This window comes from Hyperolius riggenbachi, chromosome 5 (assembly GCF_040937935.1).
Source record: "Hyperolius riggenbachi isolate aHypRig1 chromosome 5, aHypRig1.pri, whole genome shotgun sequence".
NCBI lineage: Eukaryota > Metazoa > Chordata > Amphibia > Anura > Hyperoliidae > Hyperolius > Hyperolius riggenbachi.
Genome location: NC_090650.1, coordinates 404,871,825 through 404,890,394, shown reverse-complemented (window position 1 = coordinate 404,890,394; position 18,570 = coordinate 404,871,825). Strand labels below are relative to the sequence as shown.

At 44.0% G+C, this 18,570-nt stretch overlaps 1 protein-coding gene across 1 annotated transcript in view; it reads left to right on the top strand.

Moving 5' to 3' along the window:
* CSMD3 (CUB and Sushi multiple domains 3) overlaps positions 1 to 18,570 on the top strand; it is a 1,539,978-nt gene that overhangs the window by 899,640 nt on the left and 621,768 nt on the right. Inside the window, exon 17 of the mRNA XM_068237930.1 lies at positions 10,496 to 10,690. Within this exon, the coding sequence (XP_068094031.1) occupies positions 10,496 to 10,690 (195 nt within the window). The remainder of the gene's footprint in view (positions 1 to 10,495; positions 10,691 to 18,570) is intronic.

Genomic DNA, 18,570 nt, shown 5'->3' with positions numbered 1-18,570 from the left:
CTGGTATAGTTGATCATTGGGTGACTGGGGTTCAATTTCAGAAAGGGGTGGAGCCACAAATAGCCAATCGGATTTGTTTCATTCCAATGCAAATTATTGTTGCCAAACACCGCAAAGCTCACAAACTTGGTAATTGAGTAACTGATTAATTGTGTGTTAGGGTTAGGAAAGTGGGCACAGCCAACACCAGCCAAATACATAAGCGGGCAACGCAGGGTCAAAAGTGGGCGGAGACAAATACAAATTTTACTGGGAAAATGTAAACAGCAGCCATTCTTACACTGTTAATGGTAGGGTTCTCAAACGTTGCACAGTTGGTTACTGGGTGACTGGGATTAATATTCAGAAAAGTGGGTGGAGCCTACAAAAAACAATCAAAAATTACCTATTGATTTTTCAGGGGAATATTTAATTGCTGCCATTCTTGCACTGTTAATGGCACAAGCCTCAAACCTGGTACAGTTGATCATTGCATGACTGGGGTTTAAATTTTTTATAAGGGGGTGGAGCCCCAAACAGCCAATCTGATTGGTTTCATTTTAATGCAGGTTATTGATGCCAAAGACCGCAAAGCTCACAAACTTGGTCATTGAGTAATTGTGTGTTAGGGTTAGTGTTGGGCGAACACCTGGATGTTCGGGTTCGCGAACGTTCGCCGAACATGACCGCGATGTTCGGGTGTTCGCGCCGAACTCCGAACATAATGGAAGTCAATGGGGACCCGAACTTTCGTGCTTTGTAAAGCTTCCTTACATGCTACATACCCCAAATTTGCAGGGTATGTGCACCTTGGGAGTGGGCACAAGAGGAAAAAAATATTTGAAAAAGAGCTTATAGCTTTTGAGAAAATTGATTGTAAAGTTTCAAACGAAAAAAATTTCTTTTAAATGCGGAAAATGTCATTTTTCTTTGCACAGGTAACATGCTTTTTGTCGCCATGCAGTCATAAATGTAATACAGATAAGAGGTTCCAGGAAAAGGGACCGGTAACGCTAACCCAGCAGCAGCACACGTGATGGAACAGGAGGAGGGCGGCGCAGGAGGAGAAGGCCACGCTTTGAGACACAACAACCCAGGCCTTGCATGAGGACAAGAAGCGTGCAGATAGCAATGCATTTTGTCGCCATGCAGTCATAAATGTAATACAGATAAGAGGTTCCGTAAAAAGGGACCGGCAACGCTAACCCAGCAGCAGCACACGTGATGGAACAGGAGGAGGCGCAGGAGGAGAAGGCCACGCTTTCAGGCGCAACCCAGGCCTTGCATGAGGACAAGAAGCGTGTGGATAGCAATGCATTTTGTCGCCATGCAGTCATAAATGTAATACAGATGAGAGGTTCAATAAACAGGGACCGGAAACGCTAACCCATCACAGATGTTCATTGTTCATGTTACTTGGTTGGGGTCCGGGAGTGTTGCATAGTCGTTTCCAATCCAGGATTGATTCATTTTAATTTGAGTCAGACGGTCTGCATTTTCTGTGGAGAGGCGGATACGCCGATCTGTGACGATGCCTCCGGCAGCACTGAAACAGCGTTCCGACATAACGCTGGCTGCCGGGCAAGCCAGCACCTCTATTGCGTACATTGCCAGTTCGTGCCAGGTGTCTAGCTTCGATACCCAATAGTTGAAGGGTGCAGATGGATTGTTCAACACAGCTACGCCATCTGACATGTAGTCCTTGACCATCTTCTCCAGGCGATCGGTGTTGGAGGTGGATCTGCACGCTTACTGTTCTGTGGGCTGCTGCATGGGTGTCAGAAAATTTTCCCACTCCAAGGACACTGCCGATACCATTCCCTTTTGGGCACTAGCTGCGGCTTGTGTTGTTTGCTGCCCTCCTGGTCGTCCTGGGTTTGCGGAAGTCAGTCTGTCGGCGTACAACTGGCTAGAGGAGGGGGAGGATGTCAATCTCCTCTCTAAAGTCTCCACAAGGGCCTGCTGGTATTCTTCCATTTTGACCTGTCTGACTCTTTCTTCAAGCAGTTTTGGAACATTGTGTTTGTACCGTGGATCCAGAAGGGTATAAACCCAGTAATTGGTGTTGTCCAGAATGCGCACAATGCGTGGGTCGCGTTCAATGCAGTCTAGCATGAATTGAGCCATGTGTGCCAGAGTCCTGACAGAATCCTCATCATCCTCTTGTGAGCGTTGTGATAGTTGTGATGCATCATAGTCGTCACCTTCTTCCTGGTCTGCTTCTGCTGACCATTCGCACTGAATTGTGGAAGTCCAACGTGCACCGCTCTGGCCCTCGTCAGTGGTGGCATGAAATTCCTGCTCCAACTCCAGCTGTTCCTCCTCCTCTTCTTTGTCATAGCTGCTGGGGCCAGTGTTTCCTGAAGCAGATGGCCTGATGTTGGTACCATCACGCTGATCGTTTTCTCCTTCAGATTCCCCCAGTTGCATCATGACAGCTGTTTCCTTGATTTTCAACATTGACTTCTTCAGTAAACACAGCAGTGGTATGGTAATGCTGACTGAAGAGTTGTCACTGCTCACAAGCAACGTGGATTGCTCAAAATTTTGGAGGACTTGGCAGAGGTCCAACATGTTGGCCCAATCGGATCCACAGAAGCTTGGCAGCTGTCCGGATGTGCCTCGGTACTGCGCCGTCATGTACTGGACCACTGCACTCTTCTGCTCACAAAAGCGGGCTAGCATGTGCAGCGTAGAATTCCAGCGCGTAGGGACATCACACAGCAAGCGATGGTGGGGGACATTGAAGCGCTCCTGCATCTTGGCGAGTGCCCCCGAAGCAGTACTGGAATTTCTACAATGTTTGGCCACTCGTCGCACCTTCAACAGAAGATCGGCCACGCCTGGGTATGTCCTCAGGAACCGCTGAACTACTAGGTTCAGCACGTGCGCCAGGCAAGGGATGTGTGTCAGCTTAGCCAACCTTAAAGTGCGAATGAGATTACTCCCATTATCACATACAACCATGCCCGGTTTCAGGTCCAGCGGTGCCAGCCACAAATCCGTCTGTTCCTTTATTCCCCTCTAAATTTCCTCCCCTGTGTGCTGCTTATCCCCAAGGCAGATCAGCTTCAGCAACGCTTGCGGACGCATGCCAACAGCTGTGCTGCACTGCTTCCACGATCCTACTGCTGCTGGGTTAGCGTTTCCGGATGAGGTACAGCTTTGAGATGCATTGGAGGAGAAGGAGTCAGAGAGGTAGGTGCTGCTGTTGTTATCCAGTGGGAGGGACGGCGGTGCAGCTGTTTGCGGCATGGGCAACACCCGCGCCGTAGCAGGTGAGGAATCGCTGCCAGGCTCCACAAGGTTCACCCAGTGCGCGGTAAGGGAGATGTATCGACCCTGGCCGAACGCACTCGTCCAGGTGTCAGTGGTGAGGTGAACCTTGCAGGCAACGGCATTTTTCAAGCTTCGGATTATTTTGCTGACCACGTGCTCATGCAACTCAGGCACTGCAGAGCGCGCAAAGTGGTAGCGGCTGGGAACCACGTAACGTGGGATGGCCACTGACATCATGCCCTTGAAGCTGTTTGTCTCCACCACTCGATATGGCAGCATTTCGCAGGCCAGAAGCTTGGCTATGCTGGCTGTTAGTGCCACGGCCCGGAAGTCATCTGCTGGCAATTTCCTCTTGAGCTCCAACATCTCCGAGACAGACAACTGAACCGTAGGGCTGCACACTGAAGGGCTGTTGGTTGTTGTGTTTGATGAAGACTGGGAGACTTCAAGAGCACTATTCTGGAAAGTGACAGTGTCAGCGTCGTCTGATGTTTGTGAATGTTGTTGTGAACCACGCAATGGCTGGGCTACTGCTGCTGCTGAGGAGGGTATGGTGGTGAGTCTGGTGACCCCAAGGGAGGCAGTGTTGCTGGTACCCTGTCCTGCCGCGTTTGCCCACAGAGTGGGATGTTTGGATACCATGTGGCCGGTCATGCTGGTGGTGGAGAGGTTGTTAATATTTTTCCTCCTGCTCAGGCGGGTCTTGCACACCTTGCAAATCACCATGGTACCATCCTCACTGGCCAGACTTTGGAGCACCTGCCTTGCTGGCGATTTCTGTTTGCGCCTCTTTTGCGTCTCACTTGAACTTCCACGCTTGTGGTGCCTGAAATTTCGCGCCGCTTACCTTGTGGCACAAGGCGAACTCGTGCAGCAGTGGGTTCTTCAACAGACTCATCTGTGCTGCTACGACGGCGATGTTCTCCTTCACATACAAAATCTGGGTCTGTGTCCACATTGTCCAAACCCTCCTCTTCCATCTCCTCAAACTTGTCATATGTGATTGTGGGCCGCCGCCATGGAGTAGAGCTCCCCAGAACAACCTCTGCGCAGCTCACTCCAACGTCGTCTTCCAGATCTTTTCGGCCGACCTCCTGCAATTGAAACCCCTCCTGCCCAACTTGCTCTGGGATTTGGGTTTCAAAGTCCTCGGACTCGCCTTGCATTTCAGTGCGCGGTGCATTTCCCACAGTAAATGGTTGTGAATCCGGGCACAACATTTCTGGCTGTTCCATTGACCTTTGAAAGGTGGAAGTTTGTTGGGCTGGGAATAGCTCCTGCGAATACCCCATTGTGTCCTGAGGAAATTCTTCGGACTGGTTATTTGGCAGGTGTGTGCGTGGTGTCGCTGCCGGTTGTGTCAGCTTTGTGCCCACTGGCTCCTTGTAACTGGCTGAGGACTCGGACCTCGTGCGTGATGTGCTGGTGCTGCTTAACCCACTGCTGGACGCTTGAGAGGTCATCCAATTAATTATCTGGTCCTGTTCTTTTGGATTTGTGAGGGTTGATTTCCTGGACAACATGGGCGGTATTGAGTGGGTTTTCTTCGGTGCTCCACTGTGGCCTGTACGTGAACCGTCAGGAGAAACACCTCTTGCCTTGCCCCTCCCTCTTTCACAGGATTTCTTCTTCATTTCACTTATCCTTAAAGTACACGCTGACTGGCAGCAGTACGGTGGCAGTACAGAAATGCTATATAGTGGTGGGTGAGCGGTGTACTACTATTCCCAGCAGCGACACAGAGCACAATGCTATACAGTGGTGGGTGAGCGGTGTACTACTATTCCCAGCAGCGACACAGAGCACAATGCTATACAGTGGTGGGTGAGCGGTGTACTACTATTCCCAGCAGCGACACAGAGCACAATGCTATACAGTGGTGGGTGAGCGGTGTACTACTGTTCCCAGCAGCGACACAGAGCACAATGCTATACAGTGGTGGGTGAACGGTGTACTACTATTCCCAGCAGCGACACAGAGCACAATGCTATACAGTGGTGGGTGAGCGGTGTACTACTGTTCCCAGCAGCGACACAGAGCACAATGCTATACAGTGGTGGGTGAGCGGTGTACTACTATTCCCAGCAGCGACCCAGAGCACAATGCTATAGAGTGGCGGGTGAGCGGTGTACTACTGTTCCCAGCAGAGACACAGAGTGTCAGTAAACACAATGCTATACAGTGGTGGGTGAGCGGTGTACACAGAGTGGCAGTAAACACAATGCTATATAGTGTGGGTGAGCGGTGTATTACTGTTCCCAGCAGCAACACAATGACTGGGAGGACCCTGGCTAGCCTGGCTGGAGAGAGAACTACCCTGCCTGCCTACCCAAAGCTAAACCCACAGACAAATGGCGGAGAAATGACGTGGATCGGGTATTTATTTACCCGAACCACGTGACCCGTTCGGCCAATCAGAGCGCGTTCGGGTCCGAACCACGTGACCCGTTCGGCCAATCACAGCGCTAGCCGAACGTTCGGGGGAACGTTCAGCCATGCGCTCTTAGTTCGGCCATATGGCCGAACGGTTTGGCCGAACACCATCAGGTGTTCGGTCGAACTCGAACATCACCCGAACAGGGTGATGTTCTGCAGAACCCGAACAGTGGCGAACACTGTTCGCCCAACACTAGTTAGGGTTAGGAAAAGTGGGCGCAGCCAACACCAGCCAAATACATAATCGGGCAATGCCGGGACATCAGTAGGTGGAGACAAATACAAATTTCACTGAGAAAATGTAAACTGCAGCAATTCTTACACTATTATTGGTAGGGTTCTCAAACTTTGCACAGTTGGTCACTGGGTGACTGAGATTAATATTCAGAAAAGTGGGTGGAGCCTACAAAAGCCAATCAAAATCCACCTATTAATCTTTAAGGGGAATATTTAATTGATGCCATTCTTGCACTGTTAATGGCACAAGCCTCTTGCACTGGTAATCACCTGTACCTGGTACAGTTGGCCATTGGTTGATTGGGGTTCAAATTCAGAAAAGGGGTGGAGCCACAGCCAATCAGATTTATTTTATTTCAATGCAAATTATTGATGCCAAAGACCGCAAAGCTCACAAACTTGGTCATTAAGTAATTTTGTGTTAGGGTTAGAAAAAGTGGGCGGAGCCAACACCAGCCAAATACATACCTGGGCAATGCAGAGGCAAACACAAATTTCACTGGGAAAATGTAAACTGCAGCCATTCTTACACTATTAATTGTAGGGTTCTAAAACTTTGCACAGTTGGTCACTGGGTGACTGGGATTAATATTCAGAAAAGTGGGTGGAGCCTACAAAAACCCATCACAATTCACCTATTGATTTTCAAGGCAAATATTTAACTGCTGCCATTTTTGCACTGTTAATGGCACAAGCCTCAAACCTGGTACAGTTGATCATTGGGTGACTGGGGCTAAATATTTAGAAAAGGGGTGGGGCCACAAACAGCGAATCAGATGTGTTTCATTTCAATGAAAATTATTCATGCCAAAGACCACAAATCTCACAAACTTGGTCATTGACTATTGACAATTGTGTGTTAGGGTTAGAAAAAGTGGCCACAGCCAACAGCAGCCAAATACATACCCGGGAAACATTAGGACATCAGTGGGTGGAGAAAAATAAAAATTTCACTGCTAGAATGTAAACTGAAATTTGGCACACACACAGTACATTACCTGGAATAAAGTATAGGATACTTTTTATTCCCATAACCAAAAAGGGGGTGGAGACAAATACAAATTTCACTGGAAAATGTAAACTGCAGCCATTCTTACACTGTTACACTGGAGGTGTGTTTAGCTTCTAAGTGCACAATGGTTAATTTGCATATATTCAGCAGTGATGCACTGGGAGACATCTCAAGCTCACTCCAACCTGAATTATCGCAAATTCTTTCTGTTTTAAGAAAGCAAACTTTTGTTTTTCTTAACATCTCAGTAAGGGGGCTTTTAGGACCATTGTAGTCCCTTACACACTTCAATGAGTTCTGGGTCACCATGAGCTTGCTGGTTAGCCTGTACCTCTCGGTGTTACAAGCCCTACTGCATACAGCCAAATTAATCCATGCCATGCACTGATGGGGATCAAACAATCCAAAACAGTCTGTATGCATGTTGGATTATTATGGCTCTGTACAAATTAACAAACTGACACATCATTTCATTCCAGCAGTTCTGGAGGTGTGTTTAGCTTTTAAGGGTGAGGATGGTTAATTTGCATATATTCAACAGTGATGCACTGGGAGATATCTCAAGCTCACTCCAACCTGAATTATCGCAAATTCTTTCTGTTTTAAGAAAGCAAACTTTTGTTTTTCTAATTCTGTCAATGGCAGGTTTCTTAAACTTTGCACAGTTGGTCACTGGGTTACTGGGATTAATATTCAGAAAAGTGGGTGGAGCCTACAAAAGCTAATCAAAATTCACCTATTGATTTTCAAAGGAGTGGAGACACAGCCAATTAGATTAATTTCATTTCAATGCCAATTATTGATGCCAAAGACCGCAAAGTTCACAAACTAGGTCATCCTTGAATAATTGTGTGTTAGGATTAGAAAAAGTGGGCAGAGGTAACACTAGCCAATTACATACCCGGGCAACGCCGGGCGACCAGCTAGTAATAATAATAATTCCTTTTTTGTACAGCGCCTTTCTCCTGGTGGACTCAAAGCGCTTGCAAGACAGCCACAAGAGCGCACTCAGTAGGCAGTAGCAGTGATAGGGAGTCTTGCCCAATGAACTCCTTACTGAATAGGTGCTGGCTTACTGAGTAAGAAGAGCCAGGATTTGAACCCAGGACTCCTACATCAGAGGCAGAGCCCTTAACAATTACACTATCCAGCCACTACAATACATATACTAAGGGAATAGGTCCGCTTTCATATAGACATAACGTTTAATATTCTCATATAACAAAAATTTGTAAGCATTATATTAGCGTTTCTATGGTCTAGTTTTAGCAGTTCTTCTTTCCACAAAATATTATTCATCCTTTTTGCACATTTTGTTGTGGATCTATTAGTGATGAAATATTTTTGAAACAAAAAAGTGATGTCTCTTGCAGGAATACAGCAATACCCAATTGATAGTGACATTCTGAAATGGTCCCTGGGGGCTCACCATGCTGTTTTCCTTCTTCAGTAGTAAACTGCTACAGGGTTAAAAGCAGAAACATAAAACCACTACAGGTGCACAGCTGTTTATACAGTACTGTCTGCATGATTTCAAAGGTAGCTCTCCGTTCAGAAAATGGATCGGGTTAGAGGTCTGAGAATAATCAATGTTTATGTCCAACAAACTGAACACTGCAAGGAATGTGTTATCTCGGAGAAATGTCAAGATATATGTTATGTCTGGTGGGTAGCAGCTATCAAACATGTGGATACACTTGCAGATTTATTTTACTCTATACTGTATATTACACAACACACACAAGGATGCTCATTCGAAATTCCGCAGCTTTAAAATGTCAGCATTTCCGATAGGAAACTGGCATTTCCGATCGGAATTCGGGGAAATTGGAAATCTGCTTTACCGCAACTTGGCAATTTTAGTCCAATCACAGAACTCAGTAACGTTGGACCAATCATATAATGCAGCTAAAATCACATTACCGCAGTCATTTTAGACCAATCACAAGATTCTGTTTTTCCGGTTTTCTGAGTTCTGTTTAAAAAAATTTGTCATTTTAAAAATGACAAATAAAATACTCCTCTGAAATTGGAAAATCGTAAATGGAAAAAATGAAAAATCAGAAATCGGAAAAACTGAAAATCAGAAAAGAAGTCGGAAAAACAGAAAATCAGAAATCAGAAAAATAAATATACAAGAGAGGGGTCCGCACACAGACGTCTCAGGCACAATATAGTTTTTACTGTCCCAATGCACACATACACAACATATTATCATCACAACCAAAGATTGTTTTGGGGCCTAGGACAGGTCCCCTTTATCAAGGCATAAACAGACAAAATATGTACATATACTGTATACATGCTACGGGTTTCTGCACCAGCACTTCTCCACTACAGTTCTTGTGGTTCTACAAATATGAATAGGACATCTAATATCTCAGAAATTAGTGTTCAAAGGTTACCTATAGTTATGTAAAACCAGGCATCAACCAGGGTTTGGGTGCACCACTAGAAAACAGACTCTGGTGATCTGAATCATGTTTTGGTTTACTCTAGGGGACTCTGTTGGCTGCAGTCTCTCAGTACAGTCCGAGGCCTAACTCTGCCCCAGTATATAATGTTTTATTTCTGTTTTGCTGTCATGTGGCTTTGTTAAAATCCACCAGCACTCTTACTTCCTTTGGTTTGACCTGTATTTTTTTCTTTTTCCAGTCTTGGTTGAGTCATGGCAAGTTCTATCCATATTCTTCTTTAAATCTTATCTTTTATCTGAACTGTTGTCTTTATGTCTCCTTACTTAACCCCGATAATTATTTTTTTCTCTTGCTAAAGGATACCTCAGTTAATGAAAAAAATTCAAAACGGGGGAGCAGGCATGTGTGGTGGGCTCTCCTCATGCCCAGCACTCTCCCCGTTCTCCGTTGCCCTCCTTTATTATGCACCAACCCTCCAAAGCTACTTCCTGGTTGGGAGGGTTGGTGAGGACTGCGCAGGCGCTGCCCGGTGAAGCATGTACTTGATCGCGTGTCCGCAAGCACTCTGCGCTTGCACACTACATACTGTAGTTGTAAAGTAGTGCACATGCCATAACGTTCCTGGCCGTGGTCGCGCAATAAAGGACTTGTGTCATGTGGAAGTGTTACCGTCTTTAAAGGAACTTACCTTTTTTAATGGATTTGACAGGTGCATGATGATGTTTAATCATAGGGCTGTCGAACCCCACAGTACTCAAGGGCCGAGGTCAACACACATTTAATTGATGGGACTTAATCAGGAAAGGTGTGGTACATCAAGTAGAACACCTTTCTCCTAAACACTGGCATAACTATGGCCCTCAAGGACTTGAGTTGAACCGAGAACATACAAATTATTTAATCAATGAGTGCGCATTGTAAAATATGTTTCACTCTGATCTACATTCTTGCATTTATTACAGATCGTGCTTGTGTTTGATGGGTCAACTTTGTATTTAGCTGTATTTAGCAGTGGAATGCTATACTTACTTTCTTCAATATTTTTTTTATTATTTATTATTTAATGGTGTTGATTGCTAGTGATTCAATCTGTATGTACTCTTTTTTTTTTCAACTTTCAATTCTTGTCTTACAGCTTTTGGTCACAATGAATGCCCGGATCCAGGAGTGCCATTGAATGCTCGTCGTTTTGGCGACAACTTTCAACTTGGAAGTTCTGTCTCTGTCGTGTGTGAAGAAGGGTTTATCAAGACTCAGGGCACAGAGACCATCACGTGTATGCTGATTGATGGAAAAATTATGTGGAGTGGTCCAATCCCGAAATGTGAAGGTCTGTTCTCTTGATGAAATTCAATGATTAAGTCTTCAGTTTAAAGGGATACTTAAGTGTACAAAAAAACCCTGGTTTTGCATACCTGGGTCTTCTACCAGCCCCCTGCAATTGACCTGTGCCCGCGCTGGTACTCTACAATCTCCTGTCTGCCAGCGCGGCTCAGTTTCTTTTTCGGCGAGGGCACAGGTCAACTGCAGAGGCCTGTAGAAGCCCCAGGTAAGTAAAATGTTTTTTTTTTTTTTTGTACTCTTAAGGATTTCTTTAATATAAGAGTTTTCAACAGTGACTGTTGAAGTTGAAGTCTAGACTTGGTACTTATTCATTTTGGGTAGGGCAGGAAATGTTTACAACTTGTATTGCGGCTGTGCAGGGATCCCTGGCCAAAGCGTTGCATACTGCATAATGAACTCCTGGAAACCCTGGCAGGAAATTCACTTTCTCTTAATATATGTAAATTTTCACTACTGATCGTTAAATATACTAACTGCATTTAAAAAACATTTTTCCTATTGGAACTGTAAAATTTATTTTCTCAAAGACTACAAGGTATACGATATTTTTGAAAGATTTTTCACTGTTCTCCTTCTTAAAGTACAGTTGACATGATAGGCATATGTATGCTGCAATTTTTAATTCCTTTTAACCATTTCAGCCCGCGGGGATTTTTCACCTTATGCATCAGAGCAATTTTCACCTCCCATTCATTCGCTAATAACTTTATCGCTAATTATCACAATTTATTGATCTATATCTTGTTTTTGGGCGGTAAATTTTGCTAAGAATTATTTTTTTATAAATGCATTTTAACAATAATATTAAAAAAAATGGGAAAAAATCATTATTTCTCAGTTTCAGCCACTAAAGCTTTAAAATAATACATGCTACCATAATTAAAACCTATGTATTTTATTTGCCCATTTGTCTCAGTTATTACACCATTTAAATTTTGTCCCTATCACAATATATGGCGCCAATATTTTATTTGGAAATAAGGTGAATTTTTTCAGTTTTGCGTCCATCACTATTTACATTATCATTTAAAAAATGTTCTTAGTATACCCCCTTCACATGCATATTTAACAAGTTCAGACCCTTAGGTAACTATTAATGTTTTTTTTTATTGTATTTTTATTCCCATTAAAATTTTTATTTGGGTAATTTTTGGGTGTTGGGAAATAAACAGTTAATTTTTAATGTTATAATGTGTGTAAATTGTCTTGAAAAATGTATGTAGATGTAGTTTTACTATTTGGCCACAAGATGGCCACATTGAGGTTTTTTTATGTCCTCCTTGCTTCCCAGAAGCATAAGGAGGACGGAAAACTTTTTTTTTTATAGAAAAACTGTGGTTTCTGATAAGAGACCGTCGTTTGTTCTGCTGGGGACTTAGATGGGTGAATGGGAACCATGTTTCTGTTCACTGATCTCAGGGCTACTGGGAAACGACACAGGGGCATGGGGGTGCGCCCGCGATCGGGCATGGGAGCGCACCGAAGCCCTCCACTGCAGCAGAGCAGCTGCCTGGACATGATGATCACATCTGGGCGGCTGAAAGGGTTAAACAATACCAGTTTCCTTGCATCCTCTTGATCTTTCATCCATCAGTAGTTTCTGAATCACACACCTGAAATTAGCATGTGGAAAATGCAGTCAAACTTAAGCCAATAATCTGATCTGCATGCTTCAGGATCTCTGATGAATAGTATTAGAGGCAGAGGTTCAGAAGGACAGCCAGGCAGTTTGCATTTTTAACCTCCCTGGCGGCTGGCTGTTGGGAGCTTAATGCAGAATATAGTGTGCAGCGGGTGTTTTTACTCACCTCCAGTTGATAGCCATTCTCCTTCCTGTCCTCTGAGGCCCTAAATCACTCTGGTGTGTGATTTTAGGGCCAGAAACCTGCAGAAAAGACCCTAAAATCTTCAAAAAAAATCATACTGCCAGGGAGGTTAAAAGGAAATACAATATATATTTGTCCTATAATATACCAAACAAATTTGGTGATTCTAGCTTGTATGGGAGCTTTATTTTGAACTGCTAGTTTGCACCAGGTCTGCACCATAGACTTCAATGTAATTCACAAAAATGTTTCTGTGAAAATGAGTGGAATAATCGTAAATTGGATGAACTTTTCATGATAACCTTAGAGGCATGTACGATCTAAAAACAAACAAACAAACAAAAACTCCATAAAAAAACTCCATAAAATACAATAGACTGCACAGAATCTGTTTTGACTGGACATCAACTATAACATTTTACAAGAGAGTTTCTGAAACAACTTGTCTGATGTCTGCCTAATACAATTGGTGAATATTATCCTCTGCTTAGCATGCACACCTGCCTTTTACTCCTACAGTTTTCAGAACACATCACTCACACAGCTTATCCTGCTATAGTTCAAATAAATGTATTATAATATATCCAACTATTAATATGGAGCAGACCGTATACCTCATATTTGTCTAAAGGTACATATCCCCACACAATGATTTTTTTCCTCAGGGATCAAGAATTAAAGTGAACCCGAGGTGAGCAAGATATGGAGGCTGCCATATTTATTTCCTTTTAAGAAATATCAGTTGCCTGGCTGTGTTGCTGATCCTCTTTCTCTAATACTTATAGCTGTAGACCCTGAAAAAGCTCAGATCTGGATGCCTCTTTCTCTTGCACCTCATTTTACAGAATAAGGCCTATTTGCAGTTGCCATCTTGACCTATTTGTAAAAAAAAAGTTGTTCTCCAAGATGGTACTAAATGTACAAATTCCAGTTTAATTGGACCTGCCATTTCCTGGACTGGAACATTTTTTGCTAAACTTGTCCCATTCTGTAGCATCAACATAGTGTAATGACCACACATTTACGACAAGTGGACCCTTATACAGCTATACTTTTCATCATAAGCAGAAATACGGCAGAGTCCCCAGTATCCAGCATCGTTGGGGATCACCAGATACATGTGCTTGATGTGCCTGATGCCTAAAAAGCACAAACCTCCCCCCTAGATACTTACTGAGCATCCAGCAATGTCTAGCAGTCTTCTTGCAGCACCCAGCGCACTTCCTAGCGGCTTTCCGGCTTCCCCCAGGTCACCTGACCCGATGTGGGTCAGGTGACACACCGACTTGCGTGCATGGACACCGGAGGTGGCTAGAAGCCCACTAGGTGCTGCATAAAGGCTGCTAGACATTGCTGGAGGCTCGGTAAGTAAGCTCGGTAAGTATTTAAAAAACCTCAAAAGCTGTCCCTCAAAAGCAAAGTCCCCATTACCACTCTGGCATGCAGGTTAGTTGGGACTTTCGGTTGCCTGAGTTCCAGATAACGGGAACTTTGCTGTATTTGGGACTTATGTGGTTTAGATGTTGCAAAAGTTTTTATAAAACATTTTCAAATAAATGTGTTTGGTAACAAATCTTCTACTATGCCATAGATACTGATAAATAACAGAATGGGTTAAAGTGAAATTTACCGGTATGATTTTTATGTATGAGATTCAGTAATATATTTCCGAGGCATATTTTTCTACTGTACACTGGGAGATTTTGCTTCATAATTGATCACCCAAAACATTTCATTACTGTCACGTCTAAAATTACTTTCCTAGAAATGCTGATGTTAGAAAATTATGGGAGTCAGGAAAAGATGTAAAGTAAACAAACTCAATGATATATGAAATTATTTCTCTCCTGCACAGTTGAGTTGTCCAGCTGTTTTCTTGGGAAGCTGACAAGAGGGTTTTATCTGTATCATAAAGTCCAACTCCAGAACAAAGCTTTTTTTATAGTTTTGGACCAGGTCACATTTGGCAAGGTGCTGAGTTTGATATGAATATTGCAAAATCGATTATGAAATATGGGAGCTGGAACAACAAGCATTTAATAATTACTGTAAAAGGGGTTAGGTGGTTCTTGTAGGGACCAAGATTACCTAAACGAGAAGTAGATAGAGACCAGGAGTCCAATGGTGCAGTATCGTTAGGCATAGGGTTACAGAAGTATATATGATTATATACTCACAAAGTTCCTGCAACCACCATATAAACCTGCAGAGAATTCACCATCCCTGCTCAGTTCTCCAGGTCTTGCCAGATGCTGGATGGTTGCTCTCCTGTAGTTCAATACACTTTCCAGAAAACTGTACAGCGGTTACCTCCAATGGAGGTCTTATAGATAGAAGGGTGGGGTGGAGGCGCCCAAAATATATTTAAGTGTTAAAACTTTAAAACATAGTGTGTAAATGAGAGGTAATCCCTTGCCTCTCCAGAAGATGCAGACAACAGTTCAACTGGAAAAAATATTTATTCAAAAACTTGACAACACGTTTCAAGAGTTATGGGCCGCTTCCTCAGGTCAATGCTAAAAAAGGCCTTAGCAGCATAAGGAGTAGCTTGTAGGCACCTCTGTACTACTGTTTTTATCATCACAAATTAGGTGCCAGTTGTTTGAATATCGGTTATCAAATATTACCGAATTAGCCTTACACAAACTCTCCTGTACCTAAGACTAACATTAACCCCTGACCTACGCCTAACATTAACCTCCCCCATACCTATGTTTAACACAGCTACACTTCACCTGTATAGCCGAGTGCTGCAGCTGATAATGCTCCATGGCAGCCGATGTGGAGTTTGGCAATATGTCATTATTAGTAGCAGTATTACTATTTTTGTATTTTTATAGCTCCAACATATTCTATAGCAATCTACATGGTACAAAACAAATATTGGGGAACATAGATTCATGGGAGGTTAAAAACACTCCGTGTAATCAAGTCATCCAGCAGTACAAAAACATACATTGTTGAGGTGTAATTTGAGACATCACCAATACTGGTACATGTTCAAATGATAAATTACAGCAGAATAAGAAACACTAAGAGGAGGTCCCTGCCCGTGAGAGCTTACAATCTAGAGGGTAGTGAGTTGGAGACATTAGGGAAGGAGACACAGGAGTTAGAGGGTGCGGTAGCAAACCTCCAACGCTACCTATAGCAAACCATAGGTTTGTCTGAACAGGTGTTTTTTTTTTTATTTGTTTTTTTTACCGTCATATTTTATTATTTTTCATAACGCAAAAAACAGCTTATACAAAATGCAGCAGTGCACATATAAGAAACCGTGAAAAAGAATACTAATAAAGCGTAAATATACCCGGATCAATATAATATGGCACAGTGCACACAGATTTGAACAGGTGTGTTTTGAGAGCATGTTTGAAGGCAGTGGCGTAGCTAAGAAGCTGTGGGCCCTGGTGCAAGTTTAGCATTGGGGCCCCTGAAGCACTCTATACATAACAATTGATACGGCGCACCAAAACCTACCAGGACAACCACAGTGTCAGAAGTGCAAGAAGGGGATGGGAAACAATGTGTTAATGATCACTGCTATTCTAATCAACTATAGAAGTGAATATTATCAGCACAGGACCAATAAAGAGCTAATACTGTGTTTGAGGGGTGGGCCCCTCGGGGCCCCTATAGCCCAAGGGCCCCCGATGCGGTGGCTACCTCTGCACCCCCTATTGCTACACCTCTGTTTGAAGGTTTCAAGGTTTGGCGCATGATGGATTGGCTGTCGGAGAGCGTTTCAAAGGAGATGTGATGCTTGTTAGAAGTCCTGGATACAGGAGTGAAAGGAGGTGACTGAGCTAGAGCACAAGCGGGTCTCCTGGAAAGAGCAAAGATTACTGGTGGACTGGCATCTGGAAATTAGTGAGAAAATGTAAGGAGGTGACAAATTAGGTAGAGCTTTGTGTGATGTTCAGTAGGGACTGCAAAGGTGCTAGTATGGTTTTTGGTAGACCACAGAGTAGGGTGTTACAGTAGTCAAGACAAGATATGATTAGAGCATGGGAAAGAATTTAAGTAACCTCCTGTGAAAGGAAGGGACTAATTCTGGAAATGTTTTAGAGATGGAAGTAGCAAGAGGTAGTTAATGTGGGCCAAAAGAGAGTGAAGAGTCCAGAGAAACCCATTGACAGCAAACTTTAGTAGTTGAGGTTATTGGGGTATTTTCTAAATTTATGGTCACTATGGGTAGGGGAGCAGAGAGAGAAGGTGGAAATATCACAATCTCCATGTTGTTCATGTCAAGTTTAAGGAAACAAAATGTCATGTATGTAGAGACAGCAGATAGACAGTCAGGAATTTAAGATAATAGTGTAGAGAGTTCGGGGGCTGAGAAATAGATTTTGGTGTCATCAGCATTGAGATGATACTAAAACCAAAAGAGCTTCCTAATTTTCCTAGGCCATTCATGGGAATGTAAATGGAGATGAGAAGAGGTCCAAATGGTCCAATAGCTAAGCCTGTGCTGGTTGTTATCCTAGCTACGTGATAGCTGGAGTTATATAATAGCCAAACTCTGGTGCCCAATTTAGTCACTTAGCACACAATACCTGCAAATGTACTTTATAGCTGCACCTAATTTCGCAATTGGCCCCGGCATCCCAAAAGAACAATCTCATATGGAAAACACTGCCTCCTCCTTGAAAGGTACATCTCCAAAGTTGAATGTTGACATATGGCATGGTATAGTTCAGGAAGAAAGGGGAGAAGAACCATTATTGGTATGTTTCTTTTTTGGGGGAAGCTTAACCACTTGAGGACCTCAGTGTTAAACCCACCTAAAGACCAGGCTATTTTGCATTAAATTGGCCACTGCGGCTTTAAAGAGGACTTGAACTAAAAAAAAGTCACTAAATTGAGACTCTTTATCCCGTAGTAATTAATTATTAGATAAAAAAAGACTTGTCACATGCAATATAAAAATATATATAGTTGCACAGTTCAACTGTGAGTAAAAGGTTTTTTTGAGACTGGCAGGCTCCATCTTGCAGCTTTCACTCCATGGGAGGTGCAGAGTCAGATTCCCTGGGCGGTGTTACAGTTGTCCCATTCACACCCACTGAACGAGATTTACAGCCCTGTGTCATGATGTCATCAGCAGTCGCCTTGTCACAGGACACTGACAGGCTGATGCTGCTGCACTGTAGTAGCACAGGAGTTCACATGTAAAGCAAGCTGTTTCAGCTGATTTTCTCAAGCATCCAGCAACCCCAGTCTACCCTAGTTAGCGCTGCAGTGGGAATCCCCTCTTATTTCAATCATCTCTTGTCCCCCCTTTCTCCTCCTGTAGTTAGCATGGTAGGCAGGGGCAATCCCCTGTTATGTGATCCAGCTGCCCTAGTCTCCCCTGTAGTTAGTGCTGCAGAGGGAATCCCCTAATTGAGACTCTGAAGCTCTAACCTGTGAAGCTGCAGCCCAGTGATGTATGACTGACTGTCATAGAGAGCTTCAGACTTTTAATTTAGGGGATTCCCTCTGCAGCACTATGTATAGGGGAGACCAGGGGCTGGATAATGTCAGAGGGGATTCCCCCTGCCTGCCACAAAGTACCTACGAGGGAGTGCTGAGTCTGACACCATATCTCGTAGCTGTATTAGCTGATGCAGGCTCCTCCTCCCCCTTCCTTCGTCTGCTGGGCTCTGTACTGTGCAGGGGGGAGGGAGATCCTCCTCTGTGCTCTCAGGCATGCGTCTGCTGGGCTCTCTGTTGAGCACTGTCTCTCTACTCAGCTTCTAGCCTCTCTCTCCACCATCTGCTCTGCTAGGCTCTCTCGTGCCTCCTTCCCTCTGATGTCTGCCATCCCTCCTCCAATAGCTCTCTCTCCCTCCTCTCCCCTAATCTCTCTCGTCCCTCTGCTGTCTACTCCAGTGAATCCGCTCTGCCTGTCATTTCCCCTTCTTCTGCCTTCCGAGGAGACGCCAACTGACTACGTAAACAAAACATGCCTGCAAGAACTCTCGCGAGCGCATAACATAGTGGGTGGCATTTAGCTGATTACAAGGTTTCCCAGCGTTCTGTTCAAGCCTGCTGCCGC